We start from the raw sequence: 25,677 nt of genomic DNA, 5'->3' as shown, positions 1-25,677 counted from the left end.
AGTTCTATGGGGTCCAGGTTGTCCAAGTAGTTGAAGCGCAGCGTGTCTTTAGGACGCCTGTCAGAATCTCTCCATGGTGGTGGTGCAGTTTGCTGCTTCTTCCTGGAGATGCTTCCATGGGGCAGTGTGCTGGATGCTGGACGCTCCTCCCTGAGGAAGGCCAGCTCTGACAGGTCATCATGTCTGCTGCAGGTGGCTGATACCAGTGGACCCACATGCTGCTGCTGGGATGAGGCCCTCTGGAGGTGGACAGCACTTTCCTCTGCGTAGCATTTTGTTCTGAGCTATAGCACAGGACATTTCAGAATAAAATCATGAGAACTGAATCAGGTTAGAGCCATTAGCTAATTGTGGATGCGATCTCCAGACCTGCAGCGAGGTGAGCCGCAGTTCCTGCACAGTCTGGATGTAGTGTCTCTTCCAGACGCCCTGCTCGAAGGGTGTGGGGGAGAAGCTGATGCACCAGCTGAGCCTCAGACACTTCGGCATCCACAGCTGGTCCAGATCCACTATGCTCTTCCAGTGCCAGCTCACCTGCCCAGAGAGGGATGAGGTGCACCCACAGGGAGTGAGTTTTACAAGCCAGAACCCTCAGCTGCGTCAGTAACATTCATCCAAGTTAACAGGCCTATGTTTGCACTGTGGTCAGTGAGTGTACCCGGGCACATCGACAGAGGCTGCGTGGGTCCAGGAAGGAGAAGAGGTACAGGCAGAGGGCTCTGGGCAGCAGGCAGGTGAAGTCTGCGGCCTGCAGGGGGAGCCGTCTGCTCACGCTGAGGCTCAGGAGCGTCAGCTGCTCCGTGGAACAGCTCAGCACCAGGTCCTGCAGCACCGCCCTCCTCTGGCTGTCAGACCACCTGTCAAACTGACAAAGACGTGAAAGAACAGAACTCTTTCACACGCACTGTCTCAGCCGAATGGAGCCGCAGAGCACAGAGTGCCTTTCTAATGACCACCGGAGATTTATTTGTGTTAGACAGGGCTCACACTGAGTACAGCACAGTAAAGAACCATCAGTGCATTAACTGTGTCTCTATTCATCGTCTTTAAACTCACCCACTTTGCCAGGAGGTTTCGCCTTTCTCCAAACACCTGAAAGCAGAGAGCAGTGAAACAGGTTAGTAACCACATCAAGTTTTACTTTCCTATACTTCACTAGTATCCACTGTATGCTACTGAAATATTGCAGGCCACTTCTTGCTCCAGCACATTTATCTGAAAGCTGTATAAATGCCATGTAACATATGATAAGCTCATAAAACACAATGGATTTTTAAACATGAAATGAGTGGTTCACTACTGTTCAAGGCCCAAAAGGCTAAAATGATCCAATATTTCACAAAAAAGTCACACGGACCGTTTTACTGCACAATGGGTACTTTTACCTTTTACTTTTTTGATACAGATATTCTCATTTTTATATGATCATGTCACATCTGTGAGAATGTCGCTATTTATTATGTACTCAACTTGACTAAAGGACTCTTGCTGATGATAATGCTATTAAGTAGAAAAGCCTACAACCAAGGATACTGACAAATAAACTGAAACATAAATAAAAACTGATAAATTTGTTGCAAAAGTGCATTTTGCTGATACTATACTTTAAGTTAAGTAGGATTTTGAATGCAGTACTTTTACTTCTAAGCACATTAGTAAAAAATCTGAGTACTTTACCACCACTAATCAAATAAAAATTATATCATGAGCACTAGTGACTTGTTTTTGGCTGGTAGCAATGCTTGATGTGACCTTGCTGTTGGACAGCGGGTGGTTCAGAGGAGTCCAGGTGCTCAGTGTGGTCCGCATCTTAGCACAGTTTGCAGGTGACCTCGGCGCAAGTGGCATCTTTGAGGAATGGCTGGATGAAGGCGGCGTGCTAAAACACACAGAGCAAAACATCAGTCGCATTTCTGCCGTTGTTTCCTTACATGTTTGAGTGTGTGTGCAGCACATGGTGTGGTCTCATTGTTTCCATGATTGTCTACATCAGAGCCACTTTAAAGGTTTGGCACTTTAAGGCTAATGTTTATGCTCCTTCTAAAATATGAAGTTACATAACACCAGGTTTATCTGACTTAAAATGGATAAAGTTTCGTGAATAATGCCAAATGATCCTCTTGAAGAAAGCATTACCACCTTTAATTCTGTGTCTTGCAAAGATAAGAGTTAGCAAAAGCGTATCACATCTCCAAAGTTAAGTCTGCCGTGTTATAAGAGTTAACATGACTGCTCAGAACTGCACAACACACTCACCACGAGTTCAACTCTGCTGGCACAAGGAAATAAATCCAACTTCTAAACACTCTCTCCCTCTATGTGCAAACTCCTGACGGCTTTTGTGTGCATACACCCTACCCCTCTTCTTCTTCTTTTTCCCATTTCCCTGTGCACAGTTTACTTGTTTCCATAGTAACAGTGAGTGCACTCTCCTTACATGGGCTGGCTGTCGCAGACTGTCACACACAGAGGGGGTGCTGCAAAGCAAACCACAGTGGAGTGTGTGCAGCGTGCAGGCGTCCCTGCCTCTAATGATGACAAATGTAGTGCAGGAGGCCTGACGCTGCAACTGCAATAAAGACCATCTGCCTCTGATACACTGATTCTGCAAAACAAAAAACCAACAACATATGTTTCCAGCTTGTTTGCTTCTGGATATGTTTGGAGGATATTTGGAATGACAATGAAATATATAATTTTCTTATGCACTATTTAGAGCTGCAACAATTAATCGATTAGTTGTAAACTATCAAATCAGTTGCCAACTATTATAATTATCTATTATCAGTTTTAAATATTTTGAGAGGCAAAATTAAATGTGCATGTCTTCTAGTTTTCACGCCTCAATGACAGCAAACTGAATATCTGAATATAACAAGACATCTGAGGACGTCTTCTTGGGCTTTGGGAAACACTGACCGACATTTTTCACCATTCTGTGGCATTTTATAGAGCAAAAAACGAATTGATTAATCAAGAAAATAATCTTGAGATGGATCAGCAATGAAAATAAACATTACTTGCAGCCCTAGCAAAATTTCCTGGACATTTGAAATTAATATGTTTATGTATGTATTTATATTTTAAAACATAAAACACATTAAACACACATTACATGTAAGGATTCGAAATAAATGTTAGTACTGCTACTACTACTACTACAATAATAATAATAATAATAATAATAATTGTTTTTATTATTTACTACTAGCAGTAGTATTAGTAGTATTACCATGTGTTAAATTAAATAAATTGACTAGGGTAAATGATGTAGGCGTTGGCTCTGTTTTTTTCCCATGGATTAATGCGCCTGTTGCTGCCGCGCTGCTGTGGGCGCACTGTTCAAGCTTTCGGGTCTTTTCTTCAGACGCCCCGCTGAACACTCGGTCCCACCAGTCAAAGAAGTTTTTCATTGAAAAGCACAAGGCCTGCTGCTCGCTCTCGGATGGGCGGTTGCGCGCAACGAAGACAGAAAACCTGCTGTGAAGAAAGGGGGAGAACTGCGTCAAGTTAACGCAAACCGGAACCGGAAACCAGCCGGCGGACCTTCAAAGTAATTATTTAAAAAAAATCTTTTATGGCAAAAGTGTTTTTTTTATTTTATTTTATTTTCAGACAGCATATAACGTGTGTTTTTGCTATGTAGCATCATAAAATATAACACATAAATGTTATTCGGATTTATGATCTTCTATATTTCACATTTATGATCTGTGGAAGCATACTGCGTAAAGGTACCGGTACAACATTATGAAATACAGGTCCATTCGAAATCCTACCTCGAAGAATTAAAGTAAAAGTACTTTTTTTGCAGGAAAACGCCAACTGAGTTCATTTCTAAAGAAGCATAAATGGAAATACTAAAGAAAAGTACTTAATTTTGAGGTTCTTCTATAGAGGGACCTCAAAATTAAAGACTGCCAAATAGCTTAGTTATTTTCTACTACTGCTTATGATTCATTTTAATAAACATGAATACATAATTAAATAAAAATCTGTTGGTTGGTATTATATTGCTGCTGAAACAACACAATTTTCAAGAGTATGACAATAAAGTAAAAAATAAATTGCGTCACTACCTCACCACATGTTTAATTTACTGACATAATAGTGTGTTTTCGGCTGAGTGCTGTTTCGTTTTCTGCTGAAAGTGTTTTTCTGGCTGGGATTTGATGCTCCTTGTCGTCTCTGCATGCCCATTGACGGGGCTTTTATTTTTTTAGCGTTTCGGCTGGACGCCATCTTTAAAACGTCGCGGGCTTGACGCTCGGCACAGAGGAGGGACAGGAGCGGGGAGGAGGACAGAGGAGGAGGACAGGAGGAGCCGGGAGGAGGGTGCCGACAGAGGGACGTTCGCTCATTGTTACCAACTCGAGGGAGCGTCGCTACACGTGAATTTTCGGCACAGCATTCAGGTAAAGTTGCCTTTCGTGGAGCCACCTTTGCTCACATTTATCACCGGAGCGTTTCTCGCGAGCGGCTACCTCCGCTGCCGCCCGGCGCGGCGCGGCGCGGCGCGGTGAATTACACCACCGGTACACAGGCTCCATCTGCCGCGGTCACCATCAGTTCCCCAACCGTCATCTTTTGTCTCCGCTGCGTTGCTTGACATTTCTGTCCGCTTTGCTGAACCGTTTTTCCCCCTGCGGTGACTCGGCTCCGCCGGCCAGAGGCGGACGAGGTTACGGCAGTTAGCTGCTCTCAGCGAGCAGCCGTTAGTGTTGACGCGCAGGTAGACGAACAGACGTACTAATTTCACATTTATGGTAATCAGCCTTTAAAATGCAGCTGGGCTGGTTTGACATTTGGTAACATTAGACAGGTTTATAAAGTATTTATGCTTTGTGTGTCAGTGAATGGAAGGTAGTGGCTTGTTATGGGTGTGTACTGTCATGTAAATGTGGCCATTATGAACAAATGGCTGAATAATAAGTAATTGCTAGAAATGCTTCTGAACAAGGTTACACCACATTAATTAGAGATGGTAACATACCACTAATTGTGCGTGTGTCACCTCAATAAACTCCCACAGAAAAGCTGTAAACACAAACCTAAATGTTTAAAGAGAGCAGTGATTTAGATATTTAGTGAGTGTTTTGCTGTTTTTCTCAGTCACCAGCATGATTTAATGGCTCCTAATGATTTCTGTTAATGTTACCTTCATCGACACAACCCACCCACCACAGTTAGTGAGCTGAAAAGCAACTACCAACCCTCCTGAAACAGCCTTTTGTGTGTTTTTCTGCTGCAGTCTGTAATTAGTCTAATTTTCATTCAAAAATGATGAGTAACCCGCGATGGTGTCCTCTCACCAAACGCTCATTTTAAAATGTGCTGCTTTTATTTTTCAGATCGCAGGCTGAACATCATCTCCATCTGTGGTCCTCCCGAGCATCGTCGCTGTCGGCGGAGGCAGGAGAAGGAGGAGTGTGAGCCGCTGGGTCACGGTGAGGCATCTTAAAGGACCACAGCATCCCTCAGGTGATGGAGGTCTTTTGATGTGATGGCTGCAGCCGCCTTCGAACATGGCCTTCTTGGATTACGCCGCCCGACCCAGACTGTTTCCCTGTGAGCTGAAGAGGAGGCAGAGACTACCAGACAGTCCTGGACGCTCCTTAAGCCTTGTGACTTCCCTTTCCTGGTGAGCCAGATGCTGAAGGGGCTCATCATCTCTTCCTAATCAGCCTTCCTGCTGTACAGACCAGCCATGGACCTCCTGTGGGCGCTGTCGGTGTCCATGTTGACGGCGTGCGTCGCCATCCCCATGGATGCGGCGGCGGGGAGCCACAGCCTGTTCACCTGCGAGCCCATCACCCTGCGCATGTGCCAGGGGCTGCCCTACAACTCCACCTTCATGCCCAACGTACTGAACCATTACGACCAGCAAACGGCCGCCCTCGCCATGGAGGTACGGTACACTGCTGACCTGTGAAACGTGTGAAAAGCTTGTTTTTTTTAAAGCTGCGGTTTGAGTTACATGGAAAACGAGATTGAGAGGGACAGGGCAGGGTTGCTCAGACTTTGTGCTGACATCTTTGTATCAGCGTCAGTGTTTTCTCCCGGTTGTCAGGTGGAGAAAATTAGCCTTTTAGACCTAACAGACCACTTAGATCGCAGTGGGACTGAAATACAGCAGCTTTGTGGTCCACACCTGCTCAGTGGAAGAGGAATAGCTGGGATACATTAGGCACTCTAATGTACTTATTAAAAAATACTCTTTTAAATAGAAACAAGGAAATTAGAATATATCTGCAGATTCTAGCCCGCTGCTGTTTGGTTAATTAAAATGTCCATTTAAAGCTGTGGATTTGGGGCACAGATTGGTAATTGCCTGAATCAAATGTGCTTCTACCTGATCACAGTATTTTTTTTTTAATTAGCAGTAATAATTAGTTTGGAATGATGTCATATTGTACCTGAGTCATGTTTGATAAACGTTGGAGAGGATTTCACGTCCTGTCTGCAGTTTTTATGTCACAGTCGTCTCAGAAATTCACTCACAACGTCTCAATCAGAAGCCGGTCGTGTTTCAGTTCCACATCCCCCTCAAAAATGGCCTTTTGGGATAATATCAAAGAGCTTATTACTCTCTCTTACGCTGTTATCTTTAATGTTTCGCTCTCTCTTTCCTTTCCTTTTTCTGAGCATCGTGCCCCGGTTCTTTCTAGAGCTGAAATCATTTCCCAATCAGTTTATTAGTTCAAAGACAAAAGATTGATTGACAGCTATTAAAAAAATTAATGAATGGTCAGCACCCAAACATAGCTTCTAAAACATAAGGATTTTTCTGTTTTTCTCTGTTTTATATAATTTTAAGTAAAATATCTTTGGTTTTTGGAGCAAACAAAAACAAAACAAAAACATTTAAATATGTGACCGTCTGAGAAACTGTGACGGACCATCATAGACTGCGAATCTTGAATCTAATAGTAATATATCCTGCTGGATATTGATTACATCTTACATTTTATCTGATCGTCAGTATAGCTATGGATTGGGGACACAACTACGTAATGGTCTATATAAAATGGTTTTTACAAACTATTTACAGTAAATCATTTTAGCAGAATTATTTGGCCACAGATGCTGAAAGACGAGCAGATTTCTTGGTCCTTTCTGTTTTAGGATATTTTCACATCACGCTTGTGTTAAAAAGAGGTTAAAAATGTATTGGGTTTGGTTCACAAGAGTCACAAGTCAGTCTGAAAAATCTGAAGCATTTAAAGCTGAATCTTTTCTTGCGTGTTGTGCCTCACGCTGCAGACACACACACACACACGTCTGCATGCAGAGTGAGGCACATTTCTATCTGCATGCATGTGTTGTCAGGTCCGGGCTGGTGTTTGTGATATAATTAGTTTTCCTCACATGTTGATAAGTGGCTCAGTGTGTCTGCTGCGCTGCCTGCCCCATGGACATCAGCAGCCTAGATAGCTATCACCACGGCTAACCGGGTATGTGCTGAGAGTTAGTAATATCAAAGTGCTAGCCTACTTTAATTTGGCTGCTCTAGCTCCAGGGACTGGGAGCGTATTACCAAAACATTAAGCAGAAAATGAAGTTTTAATACTTGTCCCTGGGGGCAACGAGAACAGTGCATTATTAAACACCACTGATTTAACGGGGTGTGTTGTCCTAAAGTGCTTTCTGGCCGCACATCTGGCATGTTGACAGACAGCGATTTAGCAAAACATGTTGGGACTCTTCCCAGAGTACCATTTTACACAACAGGCTTCTGAGCAGTTAGTCAACGCAGGCTGGGAGCGAAGATCCCAAACTGTCCTCTGTTTTTCTTCGGTTCAGATGGTGGATTAAAGCTCAGATTCAAGCGTTTAGTCCGTGTTTTATTGTTTCTGCCCCTCAGATAATCTAAAGATTTACCAGCCACAGCATCCGACTGTTGTGGCTGTGTTATCCTCTTTGAAACGTCGAGTTAGGCATTTAAACACAATCATGGAGCAGATGCATCACCTCGTTAAGTTAATCCCATCCTTTATATAGGCTGATCCCTCTGGAAGCTCAATCTATCGAGCAATTACAGGCCAAACTGTGCCAAAACATTAGATTGGATGCTCTGTTGGCTGAACTATCTGTCTGTCTATCTGTGTGTGTGTGTTTGTGTGTGTGTATCCGTCCATCCATCTATATTTATCTCAGTTTATCCATTCTCAGCGTCATGTTACCGCTCCCTCTATCACTTTTGCCCTTCGACACCCGCCCCGCCCCGCCTGGCGCAGCGATGAGGTCCATGTGTGGAGCGAGCGCCGACCATCTGTGCCTGCTGCACTCCGCTGTACTCAGCATAGGCACACTGAGCGAGAGGGAGATGGAGCGGTGGTGGGCGGGAGGAGCTGTTTGCCACGAAAATCCGGGGTTATGTAACCTCTGAACATGCCCTGCCCGACTGTGGGAGCATCACATCGCATCACATCTGCACACAGCTGCACACACATTTGGAAGAGATGCGAACGCTCCCGCCTCCGCCTGCCTGCTCATACTCACACTGTGTCCTTTCCTGTCTTTGCCGAAATATTCACTCTCTTCTTCTGGGTTTAGTCACTCTGCCATGTTGTTTTTTTAAGAGAGATTTTTGATGGATTCTTTCCAGAAAAAAAAACATTTAGAATTTTAAATCAGTTGGACTGTGTGTGTTTTTGGTCGATGCTACCAACCCCGTGCTGCGTTGTGTTTTCTGAGGCCAGGTTAGCTTTTTCCACCTAATCTCAGTGTGTGGGTCGCAGTGAACAGAGAGAGGCACTTGTGGTTTTGACGGTGTTCACTTTGATTGGTCATGGATCCACAATTAAGTCTCTCTTAGTGTTCAGAAATGCTCGTTGAGTTTGGAAAACACATGGAAACCCAATAGGTTCCAAATAGCGGAGACTGCGCCTCTGTTTGGCTCTTGTTTTCCAGATAACTCGCCCCAGATCCAGTTCATGGGAGAATTCAAAGCCTATAAGATGTTGGGGGCAGCCAAATGAGAATTGACAGATGATTTTAAAGAGAATTAGGTCTGCTGAATAGCCATGATAATGATGATGAATGCCTTGCACCGTGGAGAAACTGGGAGTTGGACGAGAACCAGCGCCTGCCGCTCTTGCAGTTTTTGTCTAAACCCCCTGAAGTGGTGTCTTTGTGAATTTCTTTTTTCTCGTTTCACTTTTTCAAGGTCTTTCAAGGTTTTTGTTTTTTGGGAAAGTTGATGCAATTTATCATGATATCGTTGAGAACTTCTTCTCTCTTCTCTAAGATGTACAGGCAATATTTCTAAAGTGCTGATGTTCAGCGTGCCTTTCCTCTTCACCCGAGGCTGGCGCCCACTGTGGCGACACATGGTCCTGTGGTGTATGAGAATGTGCACAGGAATAAAAAGTCTTTTACTTTATTTTACAAATTCATATTCTATTATCTGTCTGAGCAGGAAACAACACAAACAGGGGGATTTCTAAAAAAAAGGATTTTCTGATTCTGTGTTCATCCACGCTCAATCAGCCGCCGCTGACCGCTGAATGACCTCGCAGCTGAAGTGGGACAGCGGCCTCGGGGCTGGGAATCGGCTATTTCTGAGCCACAATGATACCGTGCCACACTCACATAAGATAAGTGGGAGCGTGGCGGATTTGACTGGCACGGCAAAAGGAAGAAAAGAAACTGGCTAAAATCCCCGTCTTTGGAGACAGACGCACACTGTAGCTACGGGATGAATGTAAAACTGTGTGGGCTCGTCACTGTAAATCAGTTCGGCTGTCAGGAAGTGTCCTCGCCATCCAGAGGCATCTGGTTTGATGGCATTTGGTTCACAACTCGGTGATGATGTACAGTGTGAGATCAGGGCGTCTCTTTGTTTAATGGAGGCAGTTGCTATGGGATTTACATATCCTTTAAGGATTTGTGCTTTTTTGGTGGAAAGCAGGGGAAATTCTTGCGATATTGCGCTAAACTTCATGTTGCTTTGTCTTAGAGAAATAACATTTCTAAGAACTACTGTGTAGTGATGCACACATCAGTGATTTACTGGATTTTACATATCCTGCTACAAAGAGCTGACTGAAAAACTAAAGCTTCCAATCAGCTATCAAACCAAATGTTCATATTTTTGTGTGAATTGCCGTGTTGTGCTTTATTGCACAGTTATTAGAGGAAATCAACCAAGTGCATAGAATGTTTTGTGTTTAGCAGGACAGAGAAATGAGCATCAGGAGGCATCAGGAGACAGGTGGTGGAGGTGATTTTTTTGGAGACCTGTGACTGTCATGGTAAAAGTAATGAGAGCTGGGATTGTTTGAGCGTTTCTTCAAGGCCAGATGGGACGAGCGAGGGTCAGGGCAAAGCAAACATGTTAATTAAATTAGATGGACGAGAGGATTTGTTTACGTGAAGCCAAAGCCAAGCCAGCAAATCATTTTTAATAGCTCCAGGATGGAAAAAAATCACAATGATAAACAAGCCCTGACGCATCTTATTTTGTCCTCATCACAGAATTCAAAGATGAAGATGAGGGTATTCTGCCTGTGTCATAGGTAGAATATAATGAAACAGAAAAGGGCTTGTGGTCGAGTCTTTTCTCAGCCATCTGGGTTTCATCTTTCCGTGGTATTTGTCGCGTTTTGCTTTGTATGAAGGCTGTGCAGCGACACAAAGACAGATCAATGGTCTGTTTTTAATCTGCTCAGTCCCACTTACACTCATTTCCTCCTCCTTTCAGGTCGTTAAATCAGCCTCTTGTCTCAGGTTTACAACACATTCACACAAACTGTGTCATGTTACAGCTGCTGTGTAGAATAACCCAGATACTCCACCCATGCTGTGTGAATGGATTTGTAAGGGAGAGGTGTGTGTCTTTTTGTGTGCGTGTGTGTGTTTGTGTGTATGTGTGTGTGTGTGTGAGAAAGACTTTCTGTAAAATGCTGATGAAGCACTCTGATGGCTGCAAGTCTGTTAAAACATGCTGCAGTGAACTAAAAAGTACACCAATTAACATGCTTATTGTGTTAGCTCAAAAAGATGTATCCTGGCTAAGCATGCACGCACACACACACACACACACACACACGCACACACACACCCACAACATGGTCTGATAAATCCTACCCAGCGTGACCCAGGCTATAAAAGAGCCTCTTGTTTTATTTAATGTCCAACACCGTGTTTATTGGCAGTGGACTGAAAGAGAAGCACATCCAGAGAGCAAGTCGCTCGTCCACAACAACCTTTCTGTGTGTGTGTGTGTGTGTGTGTGTGTGTGTGTGTGTGTGTGTGTGTGTGTGTGTGTGTGTGTGTTGCACATTGTCAGAGCGCTAGGTTTTCAAACATTTCTTAGCGGTGAATGACACGGCTGACTCGGTTGACCCATCCCTCCTCTCTCTCTCTCTCTCTCTCACCCGCTCTTCAAACCCCCCCTCACCCACCTCTTTTGTCCTCCCCTTCCCCCTACGCAGGGCTCACCCGTTGCCCAGGAAACGGTCCCAATTGTGCTGTTAACAAAGGGAGCAGAGGCTTTCTTGCCTCCCGGGAGGTGGTCCCCTCCACCCCACACCCTGACCTCCTCGAACCCTGCTCTCCTCCCTCTTCCTCCTCCTCCACCTCCTCCCTGGTGATGCATCACTCGTTGTCATGGCGCTGAGCTTGGAAATTTTGAGAATTGGAAATGGCAGCAGAGGAGAAAGGGGGTAGAGGGGAGAGAATGCGGGAGGGAAAGGGGCTGAAGGAGGGAGGGATCAGGGTCTGATGGGAAGAGAGGTGACTGGGAGGTATTTATAAAAGAGCAAATCAACACAGACCAGTTGGCCACGGTGGGCTTCTTTGTCAGCCATTCATCAGTCACAGCGTCGTAGCAGCTGACTGGGAGCCTTCATTAAAAACTAATTACTTTAGCATTAGCAAGGTACATACAGCCACCCTTGGATGCGCTTCATTGGACTGGGCCGTATTAATATTTCATATCACGATGATGTGATTCAAAACAGGATGGATAATCTCAGAAATGTATGAAGGTGAAACTGAGGTCAAGGCTGTTTTTCTTACCTCTTCAAAGCCTGACAGTTTGGAGATCAGAGGTTTCCACTCCAAAAAAATATGCAGAAATATGCAAAAGCGCATGTTAAGTAAACAAATGTGTGTTGGTCTGATTGAACTGCATGGTGATACAACGTATGACCGCTTTCCCTTGTCTTCTCCTCATCTGGGTTTGTGAAAGCTTTCTGCTCTGCAGTCTACGCTCGGATCGGTGGTTTTCAGTCTCAGAGCGCTGCTGATATTTGCTGTTCACTCAGCAGGAATTCAACCAGCTGTGATTCATCAGAGTAAACCAGCTGCAGAATGGCGTGGCGAACTGCCGTACTGCGTCGCTCGCACCATTTGGACATTTGGACATGTCACAGTGTAGGAGACACACAGGTTGGAGATGAGGCTCACGGTTCGTCTGAATGTGTGTGTGTGTGTGTGTGTGTGTGTGTGTGTGTGTGTAAAGGTGTGCACTCACTGGTGACACAGATGAGAGTCAGGGTTTGGTAGTAGCCGTAATTTTTGTTGACCGCGCTACTCATTCATTCATCATTTGTCGTCATCTGTTTAATCCGCTGCTTTTCATTTCCATTTAATCATCCTCGCTGCGCTGTGATCACTCTGTGCTGGTTTTTCACAGTAAATGCATCTTTGGATCTCAGCGTATCTGTCGCTATAACCTCGTGCGCATCACAAATCTCACACTCTCAGCGGCTAAAAAGGTTTGTTTTTGGAAGCCGCAACACACAGTATGGAAAGCAAGTGTAAATGATAGCACACACGATGGCTGGATTCCATTTAGCTGCTTCACGCTGCCTCACTGTCACACAGCTTACAGCTTACTGAGATACTGCAGGCACAACTAGCAACTTCTGGAATTTTCCCCACTGTGACGAATTAAAGTGTCTGCTGTGACAAAGGGATATTGATGACATTTGTCAGTAGATTGTTGTCATAATCCGTGTTTATAATCCAGCCGAGCATATAAAACACATACAGGACAAAGACAGTACATGTCATGTGTTGATGGATTTAAAGATAGTTATAGACTTAGTGCTTTTTCTTTGAGATTGGAATAAATCTTTTGGATAGTGTCTGTTGTGATAAAAACAACTTCATGTCCCAGCGTCATGGTATCAAGGAGCAGTGCTCCGTAAGAAGGATCCTCTTGTTCAGACGGGTCCAGGCTCTGACCTGATCCGGGCTGGTTTCTCTTCATCTTCTTTTCCCCCATCTCTTGACTTTTGTGTTGTTAATTTGACCCTTTGTGCTACATTTTGTTCTTGTTCATCAGTTAGTAAGAATACTGTTTTATGTATAAGTCCTCTGTGCAGTGTTTATTGGCCTTCACCGGAGCCCCAGAATCCACAGCTTTTCTAACTGACACATCTGACTGTGTGCGAGCCTGCTGTTTACAGAGCGCCATATTATTTCCCATTTCCAGAGATCAAAAATCCCGTACCAAAGTCCCATGAATACATAATGAGTGTAGCAGTAGGATTGAAGCTGGAATAACATTAGCATACCTCCACCCCCGGGCCCGCACCGTTCGACAGAGTTGTGTATTACACGCTCGATTCTCCTTACACGGCCGGCTCCGGGGTGGGAAGCCCCGTGACAAACCCTTTGCCATTCATCGGAGCAGTGGTTCACCAGCTGTTTCCAGTGTGGCCATTAACATCAAATCCCCATGGAGAGCGCAGAGGCTCCCTCTGCGGGGCCTCGAGATGTTGGCGTTTGGAGTTGCTGGGGCCGCTGACTGTGTTTGTGAAGCAGCGACCAGCCATTTGTCCCATCCACCACCAGTTCAGTCCTGCCAACAGCGGCTCACATGACGGCTCGACTGTAATAAAATGGCTGAATGGAGATGCTGAAGCGATGGAGGAGGGGTAAGAATTGTAGGAGAGGGGTGGATGATGGAGGAGTGTAAAAATAGCAAAATGGGAAGCATGATGAATAGGAAGAGTTTTTTCTCTCTCTCGTGGATCATCACTCCTTGCAGCCTATATATTTATTCAGCCGTTCCCCACACACTGCAGTGCAGTACATTGTGTTCTGTGGAGCGCATCAGTAGCCTGCGGGACTCAACACGGAGTGGAAGAGCGAAGACGCACGCTCACTTTAGCTGCATTAGATCATGTTTGAGTGGTTATCCAGCGCTGACAGGGCACCACTGATGAAGTAATAGATGTCAGTCACAGGACCCAGTGCTGGCAGGGTGGGGCTGACATTCAGGGTTTCTCCAGAGGCTGCTTGCTCCAGTTTCCTTTCTCTCAGCTTCTCTGGCCCTGTTGTGCCTGACTGTATCTGTGATATAATATTCTCACTTAAAGAGGAGTCACAGTGTCTGAGCAATGATTCTATCAAGACCCGCCAGTGCTTTTATAAAAGGGCTGAATTCACCGGATCCTACTGACCACAGATCTGTCCATCTGTGTCCACTGTGCTGTGACGTCCTCTGATGAAGTCTGGGTTTCTTGTGGTCTCGGTGTGTTTGGCCTCTCTGCTCAGACTAAGAAGGAGATTTTATAGTGTTTCACAACACATGCCTATTCTTAGTTTAACATAGTTCAACCTGCTGTGGTCCTGATCAGTACAGGTGAAGCTTTCATGAATTTTGAATAGGTTTTATGAACTGTTCACTTAATGAATAATTAATTAAATGGATCATTTTTTGATTAATGGATTGGCTGATTCATGGAAAATTAGTCAAAAATCTTTTTTTTTTAAATACCAAAGCCTTGCTGTTTTTAGCTTCCATTGCTCGTTTTCTTAATTCTCTCTATGATATTAAACTGAATGAAGTTTGGATTTGAATGTCAGCTATGGCCCAACCGATTAATTGCTTAATAAAAAATGATAATTGGCATCTTGATCGATAATGAAAATAATTGTTACTTACAGCCCTATTACGATAATTAAGAAGTCACTGAGTGGAGCTGTGAGACATTTAACAAGGCAATATGGCAAAAAGTGTCATTTAAATCTTAAAAGGGGGTCAACTGGGGAAAATGATTGTTCCTCTTGCTTTAGAATTAACGTTAACGTGAGACTCAAAGGTTGGATTGTGTTTGTTACAGGGCAGGCTGTCTACACTATTAAACAGCACAGTGTGAGTGATGGCGTACATCTGCAGTAATAGACTCATTTCAAGGTGGATCACTCTCACAGCACTTGTGTTTATGCTTCGTAGATAACTCTGGCTTCTTGTGTTATTGTGTCATCGCACAGTGGCGCTCAGTGAAACGTGGTGACTCCATTTGTGCAGAAATTACACGATCGACTGCATGATTGATCTCAGCTACGACAGGCGTGTAAGTCACCCAAAGTGCTAAGACTCACGTTGTGGCTTCTTCCCGTGAACATAAATCCTTGTCATCACCCATCCATCCCTGATCCCTCACAGTGGAGGTGACGAACCGCTCTGATTACCTCAGTGCCCCCTCCGTCTGCCTCGCGATTGCTTCCCGTCTCCTCCGCAGCAGCTTAACGTCGTCTGGCTAGAAAAGTGATATGAACAAGGCGATGACAAAAGCTGCACGGATGTGGCCGCTTTGTGCTTTAAGGGCCAAGCCTAACAGCCATTCTAATCCTTTTTACATAAAGACATCACATGTGGGTGGCTGGCAGGAGAGGGATGTGTAGCGATGTCGTAGACATACAGTGGGAACACAATAGTCTGTTGTGGTTGCGGTTCAGGAAGCAAACAGCTGAGAGGATGGGAGAAAATCCTCAATCACTGCTTCTCTAAAATGATTTATTGCTGCATTTTGAGCTAGGACATGTTCTCACTTTTCATTTCTAAGGATTAGATAGTGTTCAGTTTTTATCCAAATATCCACTGTTCAGCCTGAATGTGCAGCTATATACCAGCAGCCTCGAATTTTCATTTCATGTTTCAATTAAAAAGTCATATCTCGACATGACAGAGTGAATTCAGCTGCATCGACAGTCGCTCTGTGTCATGAAGACATACACAGAGCTAAATGTCTGTTTGTCCAGGCTGTAGATGGTCCCAACATGCTGTCTCCAACAAACACCAGTTCACGGTGGTCTTCCTCGTCTTCATCTCTCTGTTCCGCGCACACTGAGGACGCAGAACAAACAGTTTAACTTGTTTAAAGCACGGCGACACGTCCTGATTAATATCCACCCCTCTAACAAACACAGAGACAAATTGCCCCCTGCCTGTCCTCTCCTCACCCCTCCCTTCCCCCTCCCTGTCCCTGTCTGTCATACAGACCCCTGTCTTTAAGGGGGGGTGGGTAGCATGTGTCTGACTGTCTTGGGTGTGGCTGGAGGCCTTTCTGTAACACACACACACACACACACACACACACACACACACACACACACACACAGAGGTACATGCAAATCACTGCATGCAGACACATGTAACCATGAGCCCTTGGTCACATGGATTTGTACATATGCTTTCCCACTCACACACTCACTCACACACACACACACTCTCTCCTCTGCATTTGCATATTAACAACACGCCCCACAGATGCTTCCTGCACTCACACCGCCTCTTGGCTCAGTTTATATGTGTGAGACCATTATTGTGCTGGTACTCGGGTGTGTTACCATGTAAATAATATACTTCCGTTGGTACTTTGGCTCGTGTGTGTGTGTGTGAGAGAGTGTGTATGCACATTACCGCAGTGTGTCAGTCAGTCACAGCGTGGTCCTCTCTGTAACACAAAGGCCCTGTCAGCAGCACCCCTGCATGTGTGTGTGTGTGTGTGTGTGTGTGTGTGTGTGTGTGTGTTGGGGGTTGCCCAGCTTGTTGTGCTCCTCCCATCTGGAGGTTGGAGGGAAGGAAGAGAGAGGAGATGGAGGAAGGGGGGAGCTTAGAATCACGGGGGTGGAGGGGATTATTAGGAAAGAGGCCAGAGTTGTTTTTATGGATTCATCTCCAGAAACCGTCAGAGACATGCTCCACTGATCTCTTTGTGCCTCTCTTTGGCCCTCACTGTGAAGATCAGGAGCTCTTAAACTGTTTCACATGAACCACTTTCATTATTTTGTGCTTTTATAAACATTATCAGTCAACGGTTTGGACACACTTTCCCATTTAAATGAATGACAGTGTGGACTATTACTGCACATGTTAAACACTTTCCGTCTATCTCTACCTGCAGCCGTTCCATCCCATGGTGAACCTGCAGTGCTCCCCGGAGCTCCGGATGTTCCTGTGCGCCCTCTACGCCCCGTTGTGCACCGAGTATGGGAGGATCACTCTGCCCTGCCGCCGCCTCTGTCTGCAGGCCAAGAGCGACTGCTACAAACTCATGGACATGTTTGGCGTCAGCTGGCCGCAGGAGATGGACTGCAACAGGTTGGCACAACAGCAATAAATCTTTTCCCCTGGATTTATGTCGGCTGTAACGACCCTACTGCATCAGTCACAGGAGCAGTTTCTCTCTAGAGGAGCAGTAGTGCAGCAGCAGACCAGCGAGCATATAAAAGCTCATTTATTTTGATGACCCCAGATATAAAGGGGGTCAGAGGAATACCATGTTTATGAGAACCAGCAGCTAAACAATGAAACTTATTTCAGACTTTGTTCTCGCAGAGGGGAAATTAGTTTTGCAGTCAGATAATCTGATCAGTGAACCACACATCAAATTAGAAACCTCAGCAGCGACGCAGTGCACAGATATGACCAACGCAGCATCACCAAATCCACGTCACATTCACACATTGTCACAAATGAAACTAAGAAGACAAACAGTGAGAAAAGGTGGATTTTTTTCAATTAAATATCAGTAAGGAACAGAGCAGGCAACACTTTACATGAGTTCAGCTGAACCACACTGGGTACAGATAACACACACACTGTGACTCCTCAGTGACAAACCAAGAAGGCTGCACATACTGAGGTCTTCATCACCTCTCTCCTCCTCCCAGGTTCCCAGACTGTGACGAGTCCTATCCCCGTCCTGTAGACCTCCTGTCCAGCTCAGACACAACCGAATCCCCAATCTCCGTCCAGCGGGACTACGGCTTCTGGTGTCCCAGAGAGCTCAAGATCGACCCCGAGCTCGGCTACTCCTTCATGGGGGTCCGCGACTGCTCCCCCCCCTGCCCCAACATGTACTTCACACGCGAGGAGCTGACGTTCGCCCGCTACTTCATCGGGGTGGTGTCCATCGTCTGCCTGTCCGCCACCCTCTTCACCTTCCTGACTTTCCTCATCGACGTGTCGCGCTTCCGCTACCCGGAACGTCCAATTATATTCTACGCCGTGTGCTACATGATGGTGTCCCTGGTGTTCTTCCTGGGGTTTTTGTTGGAGGACAAAGTCTCCTGTAACGCAGCGAGTCCTGGCAAGTTTAGGGCTTCAACGGTGACACAAGGCTCCCATAATAAAGTAAGAAAGTCGTGATTGTGTATTTTTTGCTGTTTTTTTTAACTGCCTAGACGTTGGTATTGATCCTGCACCTGTCTCTGTCTGTCCCAGGCCTGCACCCTTCTCTTCATGGTGCTGTATTTCTTCACCATGGCCGGCAGCGTCTGGTGGGTCATTCTGACCATCACCTGGTTCCTGGCTGCTGTTCCCAAGTGGGGCAGTGAGGCAATAGAGAAGAAGGCCCTGCTCTTCCACGCCTGCGCCTGGGGCATCCCCGGCGTCCTCACGGTCACCCTGCTCGCCATGAACAGGATCGAGGGAGACAGCGTCAGCGGCGTTTGCTTTGTGGGGCTCTACAACTTGACGGCCCTGCGCTGGTTCCTGTTGGCCCCGCTGGGATTGGACGTAGTGGTGAGGAAGAGTATTACAGAACCAGAGATAGTTTAAACACATAGAGTGGTATCTACCTCACAACTTCAGCTCAGTTCTGAGTTGTTTCTAAAAGATGATGCAAACTTTAACTGCTAATCTGAATGATCTGCTGATGGCTGTGAACCACAACCCCACCCCTCTGTTGCATCACGCTAGGTTGGCGTGGCACTGCTGCTGGCAGGCATAGCAGCACTGAACCGCGTCCGCATGGAGATCCCACTGGAGAAGGAGAACCAGGAGAAACTGGTGAAGTTCATGATTCGTATCGCCGTGTTCTCCGTGCTCTACCTGGTCCCCCTGCTGGCCGTTCTGGGCTGCTACCTTTATGAGAACAGCTACCGAGCCATCTGGGAGACGACCTGGGTCCAGGAGAAGTGTAAAGACTACCACATCCCCTGCCCCTACCAGGTCATACACCTACCTGATGTGTATTTAACATGAAGCTTTGATAGTTTGCAGGCTGTACTGGTCTTGACTAATAATTCCCAGTTTAAATTGGCACCTCCACTGTGAGGTTTTCACGAAACCTGCCTTGGGCCCAAAACATAACGTGTTTTTACTTCCTGAAAATATTGAAATGTTGAAAATTTTTAGCCTCTTTGTTGCAGGCTAATTATACCCAAGCTTGTCTGCATGCATGTTTGCTGTCACGTGATGCTTTCATCAGATCGTACCATCTTCTTCAAACATAATGCACAGTGTAGAGATGGAGGACAAGTACAAATCTAACAGAAGGAAATGACCTGTAATTGCATTTAGATTCTATCTCTAACACGATAAGCTAATGATACAACAGGATTCTGGTGTGTATGTAATGACTGCAGTAACATCCCATAACCCAGATGAACCCTCACTGCAGTTTTAGAACCACACAGCACTGATAGTAGCTGAGATACTGCTGCATGTCGCTCATCACAGTTTGCACAGATGCTCGCACACATTAAACGCACAACTGGGACTTTTGCAAGGAAGCTAGAAGACGGAGCAGGAGGTAACAGCTGGGAGAAGGCTGATCACTGCCAGATGTGTTTGCACACAGAGACATTAGAGAGCAGATACCGAGTGTGTCCTGAATGCGAGCGCATGCTGCGTGCATTTAAACACAATGTCCAGCACAGACCAAACACGCTCACACACACACACACACTCATCTTCCTACATGTCCAGCAGTGGCTTTCATGCTGCTCGTCTTCAGCCGCTCAGTTACTTCACAGAGTTGCCTCCAGCATCAGCGCTCACACCGCATCTCATCTGATAGAGCTGTTAATAATTCAAACAGCTCGCTCTCTCTGTTGTCCTCCTTCCTCCCTGTCAGGTATCACCTCCCACCCGAGCATGCCTTTGCACATCCGCACTTAGCGTCACATGTTCAAAGTGGGTTTTGATCGTGGCAGAGCAGAGAGAGTGAGTGTTGTGTGCTTGCTGTTTGTGAAGTCTCAGTCAGACCTTGTCAGGGATTCAGTAATAACCACTCTTGAATTGCTCTGAAGTCTCTGGTGTTGACTGTAGGTAATAGCTTCACATGGGTCCCTGCTTCTGTTTAAACTAATGCAAAATGGGTGATGATATATTTGTTTTTCAACAATACAGAGCTGCAGCTGTGGGAGATGCAGGCCAGAGTGTGCTCTTAATCTGTCACAGTCACTGCATTGTGTAAGAGAGCAGTGCAGTAATCCTGCATGTGTGTGTGTGTGTGTGTGTGTGTGTGTGTGCGCAGAGGATGGGGTCAGTGAGGTCAAGCTGCACCACATTATAGTTGCAGCGGATCTGAACACAGGCTGCATGCGCTGTGTTGTTATCATACAGTAAACAGTGGCGTGTTGTAGAGATGCTTCTCGGTGTAAAAATCACACAAAGATCCAGCTTTCTCCTCCACCCACACGATGTCATGAAAGCACACACGTATACTGTGCCTTCAGACACACACACAGAGTCAATAACGTGCATCAGTAGATAGCTTAGACTCAAAGTGCCTTACTATATTTATCTTAAAAGCCTTCCCCGAGGCGCAGACCTCCACTCTGCTGAACAGCTCTTCAGTGATGCTCGACCCCGTCTTCTCCACAGGACACACACACACACACACACACAAAGACTGATGACTAAATCAAGCCACATGAGACTGGTCGAAGGAACAAGAAAGAATCAAAACTAATTTTAGGTTTGACTTTAATAACCTACGTGCAGCTATTTGTCCACAGAGTTTGATGTTGGAGCTGACGACCGATGACCGATGACATACGGTCTGTAACGAGGACGTTGCTCCTACTCACTCAGTCTTATCTCTCCGCTGTAATGAGCCTATCTGTGGACGGCTCAGCCCCGGGCCTCTCCGCCTGTCCCACTCATAATGAGGCCATCATGACTACATCTGGGTGTGTGACTGCATGAGTGCACACACATGTGTGTGTGTGTGTACATGTGGAGTGTTTGTGTGGTTCACTGCGTGGCAGCTGCAGTGCTGCTGCTGCTGAGGCAGAGAGCAGCAGCGTGGTGACTCTGCACGCCGTCGTCCTGCTCTGTTGTCCTCTGCTGGACTAAACGCGCTCAGTATCAGTTTATAGTTCTGAAACGATGTTTTGAGACTGTTTTCTCATGTTTTTATATTTCTTGCCTCATCCAGTCACATACAGCACAGTAATGTTATTTTATAACTTGAACGTATCGGAAACATACTGAGTACAACAGAAACCACATGTCTGTAGAGTCATATCTGTGCACTGTTCGTGCAGTTACGATATTCTTCCTTGTACCATAGACTGATCGCGTACGAGAGACGTGATGAGAAAGTAAATAGAAGCACGATGAAGGAGAGCGCCAGAAAATCTGCTGCAGCTTGACGCAAATGTTAGTCGTCAGCTGCCGCATCAGAGACAGATGACAGGCAGTGTGTCGGCTGCTGTGGTGTTTATGCTTCCAGCAAAGCTGTCAGGGATGATATAGAGACACACACACACACACACACACACACACACACACACGGTATGAATGAACACAGTCTGTCAGCAGGCGTGAACCTTGTCATTAGTTCATACATGCTGGTGTTGACCTGCAGGACTTAGTGACGTAGCTCCGTCACTGTGTGGCCCTGTGGTGCAGATGAAGTGGAAGCGAAGCACACACTTGTATTTTTGTATACTCGTGGATGAAAGTGCTGTCAGAGTCAAACTTTGATGTGAGCATTGCTTTATGTTAAATCTTGGTTTGGAAATGGGATGTGATTGGCCGTCAAGCCTCCTGTGAACGACCTCCACATTCCCGCCCTCGGGCCCTACAGCACGTGGGTGTAGCTGCTGCAGACTGTCTCTCTACATCCTCCCAGTCTACCAAACACGCTCACTCACTCTGATCGATCTGATTGTCTCCCCCCTCCAGCGCCGTCTCAATCATACACACACACTGTACATCCCGCAATAACCACACCTTCTGTATGTGTGTGTGTGTGTGTGTGTGTGTGTGTCCCCTACAGGTGGAGCGCACCAGTCGTCCAGACCTGGTCTTGTTCCTGATCAAGTACCTGATGATGCTGATCGTAGGAATCCCCTCTGTGTTCTGGGTGGGCAGCAAGAAGACCTGCTTCGAGTGGGCCAGCTTCTTCCACGGCAAGAGACGCAAAGAGTACGTACCTCACACACACCGCTGGCGCTGCAGGATGTCTTCTGTCACGCTGTTTGTCGAGCCGTGCCCTCCGCTGGCACAGCTGTGCACACATTGGTTTGAAATATGATGCTAAATCTTTTCATAGAAAAATCTTAAAAACATCTTTAAAAGGGCTCAGACAAAAGTTTTGTCCCAGTATGTTTAACTCCAGCAGAGGTACTTCAGCTGTTTGTAGTGATTATTCAATAATCAGAAAGTCATTCATTCTGCCATATAACCTCCAGATTTAGCTCAGGTGCTGCAGGAAATGACAAAAGTATTTTAACCATCTCACAGCAAGAAAAAACAAATGTGTACTACATGAAATATGTAGTTCTATGTATGTCATTGAATATATTTTGGAAACAGCATTAATTCATTTACGGAGGAAATTGACCCCATTGACGAGTTAGATGAAGCAAAAACAAAACAAACTGCTGATATCACACCCTCAGTATTCACCACTGATATATGAACATGGACATACTCACACACAGGCTGAACAAACCTTTTAAAGGCCCAGTGTGTAGGATTCAGGTGGATGTATTAGCATCTATTAGGATCTATTAGTGTTCACAGTTATGTTTTTATTAGTGTGGAGTCACCTGAAAATAAGACTTGTGGTGTTTTAGTTAGCTCTGTATATCAGAGGGAGCAGGCCCTCTGCCGTGGCAGAGTCCGCCATGCTGCACCACCATGTTTCTACAGCAGCCCAGAACAGACAAACCAAACCCTTTCATGTTTTTCCAGCCACGACGGGGGAGGTGAGGGGGATTCATGTGGTTAGAATCTGCAACCTCACCACTAGATGCCGCTAAATCCCACACACTGGTCCTTTAAAGGTGTCCTGTGGAGCAGTGTTTATGTCTGGAGGAGGTCTCCATGCAGCACACAGTCCTGCTCATGGTTTCACTGACACACCTGTACTGCACCTGCTGTCAGGTGAGCAGCTGAGCTCAGGCACCGTGCTGCTCTCTGAGCTGGTCAGCTGTAGTCCGTTAAAGGTGGTGCAGGTCCTGGGCTGTTCCCAGCTCAGTGTGTGTTGAACTGAGTGTAGATATGTGTGTGTGTGTGTGTGTGTGTGGCTTGGTGGTGAACACAGGCCCTTCTCTGCGCTCACTCCCCTCCCCTCCAACTCAGAGCATTAACCCCCTCTCCCACCGCCTGCTCCACACACTCCTCCATCCTCTTCTACCACACCCACCGCCCCGCTACCTTCCCCCTCTCCCTACCCACCCTCCTGCGTCTCTCTCTGCCCTCCCTGCCTCCCCTCCCCTCCTCCTCCTCCTCCACCGCCTCCACCCCCTCCCTGCCCTCCTCCTTCCCCTGCTGCAGCGCAATGGTGAACGAGAGCCGTCAGGTGCTCCAGGAGCCCGACTTCGCCCAGCTGCTGCTCAGGGACCCCAACACCCCCATCGTGAGGAAGTCACGAGGCACGTCCACCCAGGGGACCTCCACCCACGCCTCGTCCACCCACCTGGCCATGCTGGATGAGCCGCCCAGCGCCAGCACCAGCCGGGCCGGCTCGGTCCGCAGCGCTCGCTCCAAGATGAGCAGCTACCACGGCAGCTTGCACCGCTCCCGAGACGGCAGGTGGGTCTCTTATGCTTCACATGTGTCATGGCGCCGTTTCGTCTTCCTCTGCGCCGCGGTAGTCTTCCTGTAGATCCCACTCCTGATGCTACTTGCTGTTTTTCTCTGTCCCAGATATACAGCGTCCAGTTTCCGGGCCGTGGACGACCGGCTGCCATACGGAAGCATGTCTCGCCTCAACGACCAATCGCAGTCCAGGCACTGCAGCACCAATCGCCTGGACAGCCTGTCACGCCACGGCTCCACCCAGCGGCTGGAGACCCAGTCGCGGCACAGCAGCATCAGGGACCTCAGCAGCGCCACCCAAGCTGTTCTCGGTGTCCCCGGAAACGGGATCCACAGGGTCCTGGAGGAGGACGGAGCCACAGCCTGAACAGGAAGGCGGCTGTAAACCACTTTTCATGGATACTTCTGAAGAAGATGTGACAGGATGAGTAGAAGTGAAAGTAGGAAAGATGAGTTTTCTTTTTCTAGAAGTTTAAGAATGTGAGGATCCTCAGTAAGTTGGACAGAGAGCGGAGTAGCAGCCACGTGATGCTCCGGCTGACTGATGGAGTTAGAATAGGGCTACAGCCAGCCAAATTAAGAGGACCGAGTGTGGATCGATGCCTTAATATGTCCTCTCAGCTTTACTCGACCTACTAGCTGATCCCAAAAACTGAAGGTCACAATGTCTTTCTGTCCAGTTTACAAAACTGTGATGGATTTCGTGGTCCTGATGGCGACCTGTGGTTAGCTGACACTGGAAAATGTTGACAGGCTTCACTGGCGGACCTACGTTACCGAGCCGGTCGAGAACAAAATGTGACCAACGCTGACAGACAGCACTGGATCGGTTTTTACTGTACGTGTTTGTATGAAGGACTCTGAACAGGATCTGAACGATGGACCGTGGACATCATGAGCCTTCTCTTCTAGTCTGTGCTTTTAGCTCTCAGGAGGATGGAAGCAGGGTACTTTTTTAAAAGGTTTACCAGCTACATTTTTTGAACCTCTTCAGCTACTGACACCTCCCATCATTTTTTTAAATGGTAACTCAGCCTTTTAAACCCCCCTTTATAAAGGAAACTCTTCACCCCTGCTTTGAAACTCCATGTTAAAGGTAACACATTAGCAGTTTAATGAACAAACACCCCCTGGCAGACACTACACGAGCTGTAAATGACTCCTGAACTTTACAAAAGCCTTGTCTCATTTGAAAAAGTGGTTTCCTTTTATTATTGAGTTATTTCATTGCTTCGGTGTAATGATGAGAAGAAAAATGGACGTGTGGTTTGTCAGGATGTGAAGGGCTGAAATACAGGAAACAAGGTGAATCTAAACTCCTGCCTTATGACTGTGTTGAGACAGAAAGCTAAGCCAACTGTACAGACAGTGCGATTACTCACAGAATCAAAAACACAAGTAGACACAAACATACATACATATACATACCCTAACCCACAGACAGCCAGTGTGTCTGTAGCTAGCCAGCTTGCAGCTAACATACAGTTGGCTGGTTGGCGGTGGTAAACAGTTGGCTTCTCTTTCTGTCTGAACACACCTTTACAGTTTGAATAGATGATAGTTCGCCCTAAGAGTCAAATTCCAAGTAGTCTGTCCTGTTTAAGAACGTGTCCTTACTCGTATAGCTACTGTAAAATGTTAGACCG

The 25,677-nt window shown here is 46.4% G+C and overlaps 1 protein-coding gene across 1 annotated transcript; it reads left to right on the top strand.

Annotated features, from left to right (window-relative positions):
- Nucleotides 1–630: 630 nt before the first annotated feature.
- Nucleotides 631–25,677, top strand: fzd3a (frizzled class receptor 3a). Its single transcript, XM_041958682.1, has 9 exons — nt 631–669; nt 5,780–5,908; nt 17,151–17,347; nt 17,920–18,382; nt 18,473–18,772; nt 18,950–19,201; nt 22,263–22,411; nt 23,768–24,025; nt 24,140–25,677. The coding sequence occupies exons 1-9, from the start codon at nt 631–633 to the stop codon at nt 24,396–24,398; spliced, it is 2,046 nt and encodes a 681-aa protein (XP_041814616.1). The 3' UTR covers nt 24,399–25,677.

The sequence above is a fragment of the Chelmon rostratus genome, chromosome 18, assembly GCF_017976325.1.
Source record: "Chelmon rostratus isolate fCheRos1 chromosome 18, fCheRos1.pri, whole genome shotgun sequence".
In the NCBI taxonomy this organism is placed as follows: Eukaryota; Metazoa; Chordata; class Actinopteri; order Chaetodontiformes; family Chaetodontidae; genus Chelmon; species Chelmon rostratus.
Note: the sequence above shows the minus strand (reverse complement) of the source record. Positions and strands in the feature narration are given on the sequence as shown.